The 14,740-nt window shown below is 40.7% G+C and overlaps 1 protein-coding gene across 1 annotated transcript; it reads left to right on the top strand.

The window, feature by feature from the left end:
* The first annotated feature begins 58 nt into the window (after positions 1 to 58).
* Positions 59 to 8,403, top strand: CENPA (centromere protein A). The gene is made up of 5 exons (XM_072938073.1): positions 59 to 336; positions 5,689 to 5,780; positions 6,296 to 6,373; positions 6,680 to 6,835; positions 7,211 to 8,403. Exons 1-4 carry the CDS (start codon positions 246 to 248, stop codon positions 6,812 to 6,814), a joined length of 396 nt encoding a protein of 131 aa, XP_072794174.1. The 5' UTR covers positions 59 to 245; the 3' UTR covers positions 6,815 to 6,835; positions 7,211 to 8,403.
* The last annotated feature ends 6,337 nt before the right edge of the window (positions 8,404 to 14,740 follow it).

The following is a 14,740-nucleotide window of genomic DNA, read 5'->3' as shown; positions in this document are numbered from 1 at the left end:
ACTCTCATTGGTCCTCTCCGCAGTCGCTCTGCGTTAGGAGCGTTCCAGAAGCAGCCACTGGGAGTCGCTGAATTCGGTTTTTAAAAAACGCCGGCAGTGAGTCAGCCTCTGTGCGGGCAATTTGAACACCACCCAGCCGCTGCACGCGGCCAGGTCGTTCCTGGCCTTCCCCTGCACTCCAGCCTCTTCCCCTACACCGCGAAGGCCAAGAAGGAGCTGCGGGGCCGCAACCCTGCGCGCCCGCCATGGGGCCGCGCCGGAGCCGCAAGCCCGAAACCCCAAGGAGGCGCACCGCGAGCCCGCCTCCCGCCGCCCCCCGGCCGCGCCCCTCCTTAGGTAACCCTCCCCGATCCCTTTCCCTCCGCGCCGGCCTCCCTGCAGCCCGTCTGTGAGGTGGGCATGGCCAGGTCCGCCTGCCCATTTCACAGGCAAAAACAAACAAAAAACAAAAATCCGAGGCTCGCTTGCTTAGCCTGGGATCGAGCCCCAGCTCCCGCCTCTCGGTCCGCTGGGCATCCTCTGCAGGGGCGCAAAGCGGTTCTGCCGTCCAGCATCTGCTCGCGGACTGCCCAAGTTCCAAGGCCGGGGAGGGACTGGGGAAGGCAGTTCCGAGGATGAGAAAGGACGGCCCAGACAACCTGCCTCCAATGACTCATTCTTGATTCTACTAGCATGTGTTGAGTGCTTACCGCTATGTAGACATTGTGTTAAATTCTTTACATGAATTAACTCAACTTTATATTGTGCCCAATTTACAGATTAGACAACTGAGGCACAGACAGCCGTGGTATCTTGAACAAAGTGACACAGCTTGTTCCAACAGACACAGGATTTTTTTAAATAAGTGTTTAAGTTGCAAAATTATTGGCTGCTTTTTGTGACAATTTCAAACAACAGTTTTACTTTTAGAAGGTGCCCTTCCAGGTTTTGGGGTTTGGTTTGGTTTTTTCCTTCAGTGAATGGCTATGTTGGCCTTAACCAAAGTGCTCTAATCAAGCAGTGCTCTCACCTTGTTCCTTCCAGAGGTGATGTGCTGGGAAAGAAGACCCCACTGTGGTCCTCAGTTTCTGTGCCGTGGTCTGGTGGATGGAAGACCCAGGAATAAGAAGTGTATACTGTGGCAACAGCTGCTTTACTTGTCTTCCGCTATGTAGCTAAGAGCTGGGTGAAAAAAAGTATTATAGATTATTTATAGATGTTTCAGTTTGTGACTGGGATTCTTTTCCTTTCCTAAACCTAAATAACCTTTGCCTCCAGCTAACTTGCTGAATTCTCATGTGAGTCCTAATAGTCCTACAGTTACTTTAATTTAAAATTTTAAGTAGGCTATTTTACTGTCTGCAAATAATGACTTTTGAATCTTCTTTTTCATTTTTATACATTTTATTCTTACTGTATTAGTGAGGCCCTGAGACTAGTGTTGAAATAAGAGCAGGGTTTTGGTCATCTTTGTCTCATTCATAATTTTAATGGGAATATTAATTATGATGTTCCCTGTTTCCTGATGTAGAAGCATCCTTACAACTCCAGTCCCCTCATTCACTCTGGGCTGATGATGACCTTGCCTCATGCTTCCCTGAGGAAATAGAAGCCTCCAGACTGGATTCCCCTTTATCTTCTCATGACAGAGAAGCTTGGTGTCCCCTTTCCATCAAAAGGTCCTCCTCTTCCTCCTCCATGAGCTCTTGGCTATATTCGTTTGTCACCTTCCCAGGGGCTTTCTGTTATCCTTTCCACCTGCACTTAGAATTAAATTCATGCTCCTTTCCTTGGCATTCCACAGATGTGCTCTGCTATTTCTGATCTAAAGGGCAGGAGTGTTGCCTTATCCCCACACCCTTGCCTCCCTGATACTCCCCGTCTCTCTCTACTGCCCTTCATAGCTACCTTTTTTTTTTTTAATGGAAATCCAAATATGCAATCCAGTGACAATATTTTAGATAGGATGGTATGAGTGCAGTGGTATTATAACCACTGAATGTCCCTGCTTGAAGGATACAGGTGAACAGATAATATATGAACCCGAAGAAAAGGCTCTTGTGTAGTCGTTGGAAAGCTCCCCTCCAAGCTCATCATAATTTTTTTTAGGGATTGTCATTTTCCTTCATGATATTTTTTGATGAACAGAAGTTCTTAATTTTTTTTTTATCAAATTGATGCATCTTTCCTTTTTTGGTTTGTACACTTTGTATCTTGTTTAAGAAGTCCTACTTCAAGTTTTAAAATATATTATTTTATATTATTTGCTAAAGGTTTTTAAATTTTGCCTTTCTCATATGTTATCAGTCCACCAGGAATTGATATTTTGTGTATGGTGTGAAGTAATAATATGATTTTATTTTCCCCCATACCATCATTATTGTCTCACTTGTTATTTAGACACAAGTTTATTAAGTAGTCCAAAAACTGCATTTTATTATTTTGAACTGAGTTTTCGACTAGAGGTGTTTTGGAGGGGGGTGTTGCATAAGAACGTTACATCCATAACTTGTTTATTGTGCTTTATTGTGTGCACTTACATCACTACTCTTTGCAAAACAGCCAGACTTAAGTCTGACACATCTGTCTGTTTCCCCTTTTCCCAGCCACCCTTCAACCCATTCCAATCTGACTCCCACAACCATTACCCCTACTTCTACTTGAACTCCTCTTGTCAAGATCACCAGCTACTTTCATGTTGCCAACTCCAGACAAGCCTGTGTCCTTCTCTTACCCAGTCTCAGAAGATCTGACTCAGCGGGCCATGTTTTCCTTGAAACACACCATCCCCTTGGCTTCTGTGATACACATACTCTGCAGTTTCTGCTCGGCATTTTTGCTGCCTGTGCTATGTCTCTTCAGCAAGTTGGACTTCTGTGGTCTCCTTTTCCTTTTTTTCCCTTCCCCAGGTGGGCTCATCCTTTCCTGTGACTCTAATACCACGCATACACTGATAACACTCACATTTATATCTCCAGCCCAGATCTCCCCTTTGATCCCTGTACCGGTGTCCAACTGCCTTTCCATTTGACGACTCTTGGGTCTGCCACACTAAACACATCTAAACTGAACATTTTGTTACTCCCCTCCTGCCTCTTCATCCCCACTTCCCCCATTTCAGGAGATGGCACAGCCCCCCACAGAGTTGTTGAAGCCAGAAGCCTGGGAGAGCTTCTTCATCTTACCCCTACCTTCATCCAATCCAAATGTAAGCTCAGGCAGTCCTACCTCCAGATCGCATCCTAAGCATGCCACTTGTTGCCTTCTCAACCCCCACCGCCTAATCCAAGCCCCCAGCATCCTAACCCAGCTACTACTTCACTTCCACTCTTCACCCTTTTTGGTTCTTTCTTTACACAGCAGCTGGAATGGTCTTGAAATGTAAATGGATTATCTCTTTGTCCTGCTTAAAGCTCTTCTGTGGCTTCTTATCACTTTGGAATTAAATCCCAATTTATATCAGCACTTCAAGATCCAACTATTGAATTTAATCCCAGTTCCATCCCATGACCTCTCTGATTGGTTGCTTTTCATAAGCATTTGTTCTTTTTTTTAAAAAATATATTTTATTGAAGTATAGTGAGTTTACAATGTGTCAGTTTCTGGTGTACAGCACAATACTTCAGTCATACAGAAACACGTATATTCATTTTCATATTCTTTTTCACCCTAAGTTACTATAAGATATTGAATATAGTTCTCTGTGCTATACAGTATAAACTTTATGTCTATTTTATGTATATTAGTTAGTGCATGCAAATCTAGAACTCCCAATTTATCTCTTCCCACTCACTTCCCCACCTGGTAACCATAGTTTGTTTTCTGTGTCTGTGAGTCTGTTTCTGTTTTGTAAATAAATTCGTTTATCTTTTTTTTTTTAGATTCCATATATAAAGGGTATCATATGGTATTTTTCTTTCTCTTTCTGGCTTCTTCACTTAGCATGACATTCTCCAGGTCCATCCATGTTGCTGCAAATGGCATTATTTTTATGGCTGAGTAGTATTCCATTGTATAAATATACCACAACTTCTTTATCCAGTCATCTGTTGATAGACATTTAGGTTGTGGCTATTGTAAGCAGATAAGCACTTGTTCTTGTTCTTGGGTCATAGACTTCACATCTTCCCCTATCCCTCTGAGGTTATTATGTATATTTCAAAGTCTCTCTCTTCACAGGTCCCTCTTGTACTGGTTGTTTTGTGTGTTGAGTTTGTTCCTGTCCTTTCATGGTGTTGGCCTTGCTTGGTGATCTTTAGTTGTGCTCATTACACTTCCTGTGACTGCTCTGTCTGATTAATAAAGGCTGCCTCCAGTGATGGTGGATTGCAGGCGGGTGATGAGGAGGGAGACAGGTGCCAGCGACTCATCTCCTGGGTATGGGGCCTCCCTCTTTCTCCTCTTCCTCCTAAAACATCCCCTGGACACTGCCCTGTTTCTCTGGTCCCGGGATAAAGTCTCCACTGCCAGGGCATCCTGCCCTGCCTCTCTGTCCCCGTTCGCTCTGGTACCTCTTCTCACACTTGGTAATTAGTTCACTGTATTAAATTTTTTCTATTCAGCTACTTGGTGTGGGTTCTCTTCTTGGCTAGACCATGAATAACATTTCTGAAGCAAATTTTATTCTTCAAAATGTTAGTTTTTGTGGGGTTTTTCTTTTCAACTTATCAGAAGTCCATTCATTTTTATAGGCTCTTGGTTTAATTTATGGAGCAACTGTACTGTTTTGGGTTTTGTACTCTTTTTTCATTAACTTAGTTTATTACCCTTAATATTACTTTTACTCTACCTTCTTTTGGTTTATTTTAATAATTCTCTTCTAAATACGTGAGTTGAACACTTAGCCAAGTTATCTTTTAATGTTCTTATTTTCTGGTAGATAGATCTCAAGGCTGTGCATTTTCCTCTATTACTATTTGGCTTTATCTCTTGAGTTTTGAGATAGATAGTTTTGATGTAGACTTTTAATTTTTATTCATTTCTAAATAGTCTAATTTCAATGAAGTATCAAGAGTTAGAAAAATTTTTATTTTTTGTATTCCTGTGTTTTTAATTTCTGATCAGAGAGTTTGACTTTTTTGATTTCTACTTTTTGGAAATGCTGTTCAGATTTTTTTTCTTGTTTGTTGTTGGAACTAGGCTTTGACTCCAGGGCCCAAAGGCACTGGCACTGAGTTATGCCACTTCTGAGGTCCCACCTCAGCCACTAATGAGCTGTGGCCGACTGTCTTCACCTCTCGGGACCTCAGGATAACCGTGGCAAGGGAATTGTACTAGAAAATCTCTCAGATTCCTTCCAGCTCTTAAAAAAAGACCTAAAACCAAAATAACTTGGTTTCCAATCTCAGTGGGAAAGATAAGAGGAGATACACAGAGTACTGTGGGGCCCAGAGAAGGGAGGTGACCCATCGGTTTGGAAGGGATTGGGAGTCGGGAAAGGCTGCATGGAAGAGCTGGCATTTAAAATAAGACCTTCAGAGGATCATTTTTCATTCATTTACCAAATATTTATTTAGCACCTGTCCGCTGTCCTCCAGCTGCTGAAGATAACTGCAGTGACTACAGCAGACAGAAAGCCCTGTGTCTGTGGAGCCTATTATGGCCTACGCTTTGGCAGTTTGACAGCCAGGGTGCAGTGCGTCCCCTCTCTTCCGTGGCATTTTACCCCTATGACCCGACTCTTTTGCTCAGGCGCTTCCTCCCTTCCAGTTCGTCGTCGGAGACATCGGGTACTGAGAGAGATCCGAGTTCTTCAGAAGAGCACACACCTGTTGTTAAGGAAGGCCCCGTTCTGCCGCCTGGTAAGCTCCAGGAAGCTTCCCGCCAACCCCCGTGTGGCCTCCTGTCTATAAATTTCCCAGGTATTGGGGCCCTGTCATCTCTTGCCCAAAGGGCAAAGGACCTCTTCTCTAACCTGGCTGGGGACTCTTCTTTTTCTGAAAACATGAGCCCGCCAAGGGCACCTTCCAATTCTTTACAGAATTAATTTCTAACCACTACCACCTTTGAAACTGTGTTCTTTGACTGTGTAAACAGGAACCTCTCATCCAGCCACCCTTTCATCCCTTGTCCTGCCCCAGGAGACTGTCTCCTCCTCTCCCCACCACCAAAAAAAGAAGAGACTTGCTGATTCCTAAGCTCCCTGGACTTGATGCCAGTTACTAGTTAAGTCCTAAGATTAAGGGCCAGGAAGGAATAACGGAAATGAAGATTCATGGAGACTTGTGGAGAGAGTCTGTCTTCTCTCGAATCTCCTTTTACTCTCTGCTCCTCCCCACTCCCCTTCTCCCTTGCTCCCATCCCCACTCCTTCACAGGCAAGAGAAATATGTGTTCAATTCACTCGTGGTGTGGACTTCAATTGGCAAGCCCAAGCCCTGTTGGCCCTACAAGAGGTAAGACGGGGGCCAAGGTACAATTGGGTGAGGGGTGAGTATGGGGGAAAGGCGTTCTGGAACTCCGAGTGGCTGACTGTAGACTGTCAGGCTGAATCTCACTTCCTTAAAAAGAGCAACAAGGAACACTCAGGGCGTGGAGGCCAGGTTCTTATTTGGCAGTAGCAGAATTCCCATGCAACGTTCAGTCTCCTTTGTCTTTCCTATAGTCCTTCAAGCCCTCAGAGACTGAGCTGAGCATGTCTCTAAGCAAAAAGCAGCCCGTGACACCTCGTCTGTCAGTCTTTCTCCTCTTTCTGTCCTTAGGCGGCAGAAGCGTTTCTGGTTCATCTCTTTGAGGACGCCTACCTCCTCTCCTTACACGCCGGCCGTGTTACTCTCTTCCCGAAGGATGTGCAACTGGCCAGGAGGATCCGAGGCATTCAGGAAGGGCTCGGCTGAGCTCCTGTCGCCTGTGTCTCTGTAAGCCTTTCCTGCTCACCAGAGCATGAGTGCATTTCGGGGGGAAAGAACAGCCAGCTTCTCATCACTGGGGTGGGAGTTTCTCTGAAAGAATTTTCCTTCTCCATCCTTAGTCCTCTGATGCCTCACCTTCCCTCTGTTCTTTAGAAAAGATTTGACCAAGTTTTAACTTGAACGCTTGGGATTCTACAGCTCATGCCCTTTTGCACAATGTTAAATAAAGATATCTTTCAATTAAGTTATGACCAGACAAGCTGAATCTCTGGCAGAGTTAATCTTCTCCAATTTACAAGGATCCAATGACTTAATGTTGATTAAGTTGAAGCTCTGATGTTTGAAAATGCCTTGTTAGTAAGTGTGATTCCTAAATTTCAGGGGTGAGACCAGATTCATGGAGTATGAGGTGCTGCCTGGACTTGCTGTCTCTGAGCGGAGTGTGCACGTTGCTTTTGTAATTAGTTTTTTTTTTTTAAAGAGATGACTGCATGGCTTTCCTCTGTAACAGAGGTAATATATGAGAAAATGGACACATTTCAGATGAAGAGACTCCAAGGTTGACTTCACTTTGCAAATTATTCATGTGACTGTTTGATGATTTTGAAGACATCAGATTTTCTAGGTTATGGGAAAAAAGGATATTTACTTATTATTTTAGATCTATCTGTACCATTTAAATTTTTTACCATATGTATATTTACTTTTATTTAAAACAGAAGGGGGAAAAGTAAGAGAAGACTCCTTCAGTCAGTTGCACAGAAGAGCCTGGCACGTCTCACATACAAATCTCTGTCCTTCAGGTTAATTTCATCATTAGTGGCAACAGCGAGTTCCTGTGTGGATTGTGCCTGTCAACAGATTATAGCTTTTTAAAAACTCGATTGGGATGAAAATAGACAGTCTTTAAGGTGTTGTGATGTTCTGGTTCCTTCGAGTAGATTCCTATCAAAATCATTCAGAAATTCTAGCTTGTAGAATTTATTTTATTCTTATTTGCAAACCATAGAAGATGTATCATAATTTATACTTTATATTCCAGGCTTTTAAAGTGCCTTTTCAATGTTTTTATAGGTATTTTTATAACTTCTTTGTGGAGAAATAATAAAAATAAAAATAATTCTTTAATGAGAAAAATTAAAGTGAAGGTACTGTTGCACAGAGATCATACTGTGTTCTTTATGTGTTAGCATCAAGTTCGTCATTTGGACACGTTGCCAAAAGCCACAATTTAAACAAGAGGATTGAGGGATGTGTTTTTGCCTCCAGTGGAGCAGAGTATGAGTGGATAAAAACTTTGCCCTTCTGTTGTAACTGAAAGCAGTTTAAGAGATTTCCAGAGAAATGAGAAGTGTCACCCAAAGATTTCTAGGTTTTGTATGCATTGAAAATGATTAGTGAGGGCAGATACTAATAATAATGAAGTGTCAGCCAGCTGAATTCAGAGGCAAACTAAAGCGAAGAACCAAACTAAAATTTGATAAATTTTAACCCTTTGGAAAAACCTTTTCCTATTCGACATCAGCTCATATTTACATAGACATTCAAATAAAGCTTCTCTATCTATGCATATACTTAAAATTCTTGTCAGAGTGTTATTCATTAGAAGATTATACCCTTCCTCTAGTTTTCTTTAAATTGATACTTCTCTGCTCTCCTAAACTTGTGTTCACCAGGACCCGACTACACATGTAGCCATGTCACATTCAAATGCCAGGCGGGATGTGTGCTTTCAGCACCATCGAGAATTTATACATGATAGTGTTATATGATATTATTACAATTTACTGCCAACTTTGAGCACTTACCCTTGCTGATGTTATTGGAGTTTTATTTTCATTTCTTTCTGCTTTCTGGGTGATTTCACCAACATTATCTTCTAACCTTTCTATTGAATTTTTTTTTCAAGATTAATATTTCTCGTTTATCTTTTTTTAAACTGAAGTACAGTTGATTTACAATATTTCAAGTGTACAGCAAAATCATTCAGTTATATGTATATATATATATCTGTTGAATTTTTTATTTCTGCTTTCACATTTTTAATATCCAAGAATTCTCTTTTTTTTTTTTTTGAATGGTTCTTTATTTGTAGCATCCCAGTCAGTCAGTGTTTACTCAAAAAAAAAGAAAAAGAAAACAGAAACCAATTTGGGTATTTCAAGCAAAGTGGAGTTTAATGGAAGGGGTCGATTAAATGATGTCAAGAGGTCTGGAAGAGCAAAAAGGAAGAGAGGATGCCCCCCCAAGATCAGAAGCTTCCAGTGCCAGAAGCCCACACATACTCACTGCTGCTGGGCTGGAAGCACGGCCCTGCTGCCACTGCGTTAGAACCACACCATTGCTACTGAGCAGAAATCGCGCCCCCACTCCGGACTGTACTGCTGCAACCACCGCTGACAGAGAGGAAGCACCCATCCTCCGCTGCTGCTTCTGCTGCCAAAGGTGCTACCAAAACCAAAGAAAAATTTCTCCTTTGTGTCCCACCTTCCAGGCCCCGCCGCGTGTTCCGTTTGCAGCACCTGGTCAGAAGCACCTGCAAAGGAGTCTGGGAGCCCAGCTGGTTGCCTTCTAACCTCCCTGTGTCATGGAGGTGACCCTGCAAGGGTGAGAGTGGAGCTCAGACAGCTGAAAAATGTGATCTGTCACATCCCACTCTTGTTTCATGGATGCAATACCATTTTAAGGATATTTATTTTTATTTATTTTTTTATTACAGTTTTTGTCTTCTTTCTGCTGCTTTATCCTGTTTCCTCTAAGTTGTTTTTGTTTTTCGTGCTCAAGTCTCCCTTTCACTTACGAGGTTTTCCTTTCATGTTTAACAATTCTTGTTTAAGAGTGGGAGACAAAGGCTAATGGGTAGTTCTGACCACATTGATGGGGCCTGTTGGAGCTTTACTGTAGAATTGTCAGGTGGGTCTTTTCTGGGGGAGCCCCTGCTCTCTTAGGCCAGCCAAGTCCCCAGAGGAGAGCTGTCCAACCTCCTGCTTGGACAGCAGAGGCCTAGCTGGGTCTGAGAGCTGAGTGGAGGAGCTTTGAGGATATCCACATTCAAAGTTCACGGTGCATAAGCTTCCTTAATCTCCCTGGCTGTGGCCTCCCCAAGCCCAGAGACTCGATTTTCTCTTCTCTTGAGAATCAGCCTCCAGGCTTTGCTGGGATGGGAGGAAGAGAGTCACCCAGTGATTGGGTGGTAGGAAACATTTGGGGACTTCTTTCCTAAACAGCCTTCAACCAGTCCTCTTTATGTTAGCCAACCCCACTCACACCCAGCTGTGGAAGTACTTGGTACTCTTTGTTCCTGGGCCTTAGAAAGATTTTGCCAGTACATTGTCATGATGCTCAGCTTTCCTCACCGCTAGTTTAGGATTCCACTCTCTTGGAAGTCAGTTCCTACTTGTCCATATGCCTTCTTAACTTCCAGGATTTTTATCATTGTTTTTTTCCTCTCCTGTCCTCCTCATCCTTGTGAATTTATGTTGAGTTTCTTACTGTGTAGATTGGCAGTTACTTTCTTCTTCACATGAGAAAGCTGATTCCACCTTTCTCTGGTTCTGTTTTTGCGGTTGAGAGGTCAGCAGTCAGTCCAACGGGTGCTCCTTTGAAGCTAATGCTGTTTCTCTGACAGTCTCTTCTTAAAAGATTTTTCTTTGGTTTTGGTATTCTGCAGTGTCATCCTGCTGTGTCTAAGTGGCATTCATCTTCCTTGGCATTCATTGGGTTTATTGGATGTGGACTGATGTCTTTCATCAATTTTGGAAAATTCTCGGCCATCCTTTCTTCAGATGCTGCCTCTTCTCATTCTTTCTCCCCTCGTTCTGGGATGCCAGTTATCTGTCTGCTGGGCCTTCTCACTGTATCCTTGATGTTTCTTTCCCTCCTCTATTCTCCATCTTTAGTCTGTCAGTGCTGCATACCTCCTTGATTCTCCTGTCCTACCCTCTGATCCACTGACTTTCTTTCAGCTATGTCTAATCTACTTTTAAACAAGACCATTTTCTTAACTTTGGTGGTTGTATTTTTAGTTCTAGAATTTTTATTTGATTCTTTTGAAAACTTTTTATAGTTTCTAGTTCCCTGCTGAAAATGTCAGACTTAGCTTTTCTATCCTTTAACAGTGAGCATTGTTGCTTTACAGACTGTGTCTGTTAACGCTTATGTTTAGACTCCCTGTGGATCTGTTTCTATTTGTGGTTTCTGTTGAATCGCACTCACGTGTTTTTCTCTTTGGTGTTGATTACATTTGATGTGATGCCTGACACATCTATGTGAGGAAGTAACTTGAGTTCTAGAATGGTATCTTCCTCAAGGTAGGGTTGGGCTTTTTCTACCAGGTGCCTGGAGGTACTAGACATTCAGAACCACCTTGATTCAGTTTTAGGTCTGAGATTTTCTGAGCCACCCAGATGATTCAAAGCCAAGGTGCAGTGTAGGTTGAAATTGCTTCTCATTCACTTTATTCCTAAGGTACAACCAGCCCTCCAAGTTCTGCTTATCACGCTTACCTTGGCAGGCCTGTACTTCAGCCTTTGTTTCCCTAGCCCTACAAGGTTGCCAAAAGCTTAGCTCATTTCTCAGCTACACTTTAAGGACTGGCAGACATCTCCAGGAGAAAGGGTTAGGCTTAATCTGCTGTTAAGCTCACTTCTAGATTTCCATTCTCCCTTTGGTCTCGGATCAGTAATAACTCATATGTAATCACTATCTTGTTAGCAATTTAATGCTTTTAAGAAAAAATATGTATTTGTCCAACTTTTTTAGTTGTCTTTAGTGGGAGAGTGATCCAAATGACCACTGGCATAAAGATAGACAGACCAATGGAATGGAATGGAGTGGAACACAATAGAATAGAATAGAACGCCTAGAAACAAACCCTTGTGTGTATGGTCAAATGTTTTTTGAGACAGGTGCCAAGACTATTCAGTGAGGAAAAGACAATCCAACAAATGGTTGAGGAAAACTGGATATCCCCATGCAAAAGAGTAAAGTTGGAACCTTACCTAACACTGTATAGAAAAATCAACTCAAAATGGACCAAAACCCTAAATGTAAGAGTGACAATTATAAAACTCTTAGAAGAAAACACGGAGCAAATGCTTCACAACATTGGGTTTGGCAGTGATTTCTTGGATATGACACTAAAGGCACAGACAGTAAAAGAAAAAATAGACAAATTTGACTTCATGAAAATTAAGAACTTCTGTGCTTCAAAGGACACTATCAACAGAGGGAAAAGGCAGAAATACAAATATTTGTTACATATATATAGTGAGATATGTATAATAACATAATGATGTGTATGTAATCAATGATACATATAATGAGACAAATAATGATATATAATAACAATGATGTATATATAATATATAATGATATATATGAGACAAATATCACAGAATGAGAGAAAATACTTGCAAATCATATCTGATACGGGGTTAATATGAGAGTATATAGAGAACTAAAAACAAGCAAAGTGATTCAAAAGTAGAGGTTGACACAACATTGTAAACTGACTATACTTCAATAAGAAAATAAAAAGTCAATCAATCAATAAAGGACTTGAATAGACATATCTCCAAAGGAGATATACAAATGGCCAAGAAGCCCATGAATGGATACTCTACATCACTAGTTATTACAGAAATGCAAATCAAAACCACAATGAGATACCACCTGACATCCATTAAGTATCAAGAAGAAAATAACAACTGTTGGCAGGATGTGGAGAAATGTATAACTTGTGCACTGTTGGTGGGAACACAGAATGATTCAGCTACTATGGAAAACTGTGACAGTTCCTAAGAATATTTAAAAATAGATTTACTATGTGATCCATCAATTCCACTTCTGGATACATACTCAAAAGAATTGAAAGCAAAGTCTCTAAGGGATATTTGTACACCTGTGTTTATTATAGCATTATTCATAGTAGCTAAAACATGGAAGCAATGACTGTCCATTGACAGAAGAGTGAAGTAAGCCAAATATGGTGTGTGCATACAGTGGAATGTTAGTTAGCCTTGAAAACGTAGGAAATTGTGACATGCTGCAACATGGATAAACCTTGAGGACATTATGTTAAGTAAAATAAGCTAGTCACACTAAGACGGATACTATATGATCCCATTTATATGAGGTGCCCAGAGTAGTCAAAGTCAGACAAAAGTAGAATGATGGTTGACCATGATTTGTAGATATGGTACAAGATACAGGTCTAATTTTTTTTTCCAGAAAACTAGCAAATTATACCTGCATCATTTATTAAATAAACAGTCTTTGGAGTTTTCCTCTATAGAATTAGAAGGCCTCTTTTATTATATATTAAGTTCCCATAAATTCTTATGCCTATTTCTGCACACTCTCTATTCTGTTAGCTATAGCAAAAAACTGGAAACTACCGGAATGGTTAAATAATGTGTGGTTTATCCATACCATGAAATATGGCATATCTATATTATGTAGCTATTAAAATTAATAAATCTATTGACCTGGAGGGTTTTCATGATATAATAAGTCTTTTTAAGAGCAAATTATAAAGTATGATGGATATAGTGTAAAGCACTTTTTTTTTTCAAAAAAGAGGGAATAAAACTCTCATCTGTAGGTGCACAACTCTGAATATATAATTTTTTTTAATAATTTAAAATTTGTGTTTGTCAATGTTTGCAAGGATATGGAGGTAAATGTAGGAAGATACAACCCAAACTTAATATTGAGGTGGAGTGGGAAAGAAAGTGGAGACTGTTAACTCTTCCTCTCTGTTGTCAAATATATTGCATCAAGAATATCAGTTTTGTAATTCTAAACCCTCAATAGAATATTTTTTCAAATTTTGTAATATTATATCTTCCCAATGAAAAAAAAATTCATAGAGATATTTAATACTTTTTTAAAAAAAAATCAGGATTAGACAGATTTGCAACCCTCAGGCTCACCTCCAAACTCCAAGGAGGCAAGAACAGCCCAGGAGGAAACCTGAAGGGAAAGAAACCCCAATTAGTCACCTCACACCAGTCAGAATGGCCACCATCAAAAAGTCTACTAATAATAAATGCTGGGAAGGGTGTGGAGAAAAGGAAACCTTCCTACACTGTTGGTGGAAATGTAGTTTGGTGCAGCTACCATGGAGGACAGTATGGAGGCTCCGTTAAAAACTAAAAATAGACTTACCATATGATCCAGCAATCCCACTTCTGGGCACATATCCAGAGAAAACTCTAATTCAAATAGATACATGCACCCCAGTATTCATAGCAGCACTATTTACAATAGCCAAGATATGGAAGCAACCTAAGTGTCGATCGACGGATGACTGGCTAAAGAAGTTGTACATATACACAATGGAATACTACTCAGCCACAAAAAGAATGAAATATTGCTATTTGCAACAACATGTATGGACTCAGAGGTTATCATACTAAGTGAAGTAAATCAGACAAAGACAAATATATGATATCACTTACATGTGGAATCTAAAAAAAGATACAAATGAACTTATTTACAAAACAGAAATAGATTCACAGACATGGAAAACAAACTTATGGTTACCAAAGGGGAAAGTGGAAGGAGGGATAAATTAGGAGTTTGGGATTAGCAGATACCCACTACTACATATAAAATAGATAAACAAGGTCCTACTGCATAGAACAGGGAACTTTATTTAATATGTTATAATAACCTATAATGAAAAAGAATCTGAAAAAGAATAGATATATACTGAAATACTTTGCTGTACAACTGAAACATTGTAAATCAACTATACTTCAATTTTTTAAAAAAGGAATAAAAACAATTAGATTGTTACAATGGCAGCATCTATGCAGGCATTTAGATTAGAAAATAATTGTAAAAAGAAAGAGACTGAGCACATTGGTCAAGAATCCTCCTGTTCCAAAGGCTTTCACGTGGCTG

The sequence above is a fragment of the Vicugna pacos genome, chromosome 15 (assembly GCF_048564905.1).
Source record: "Vicugna pacos chromosome 15, VicPac4, whole genome shotgun sequence".
Classification (NCBI taxonomy): Eukaryota; Metazoa; Chordata; class Mammalia; order Artiodactyla; family Camelidae; genus Vicugna; species Vicugna pacos.
Note: the sequence above shows the minus strand (reverse complement) of the source record. Positions and strands in the feature narration are given on the sequence as shown.

What these genes read in the sequence shown, in the direction of transcription:
- CENPA (XM_072938073.1), top strand. Translation starts at nt 246, where the DNA reads ATGGGGCCGCGCCGGAGCCGCAAGCCCGAAACCCCAAGGAGGCGCACC. An exon ending in AGGCCCCGTTCTGCCGCCTG is followed by an intron (nt 5,781 to 6,295) that starts GTAAGCTCCAGG and finishes ACTCCTTCACAG; the next exon opens with GCAAGAGAAATATGTGTTCA. An exon ending in CCCTGTTGGCCCTACAAGAG is followed by an intron (nt 6,374 to 6,679) that starts GTAAGACGGGGG and finishes TTCTGTCCTTAG; the next exon opens with GCGGCAGAAGCGTTTCTGGT.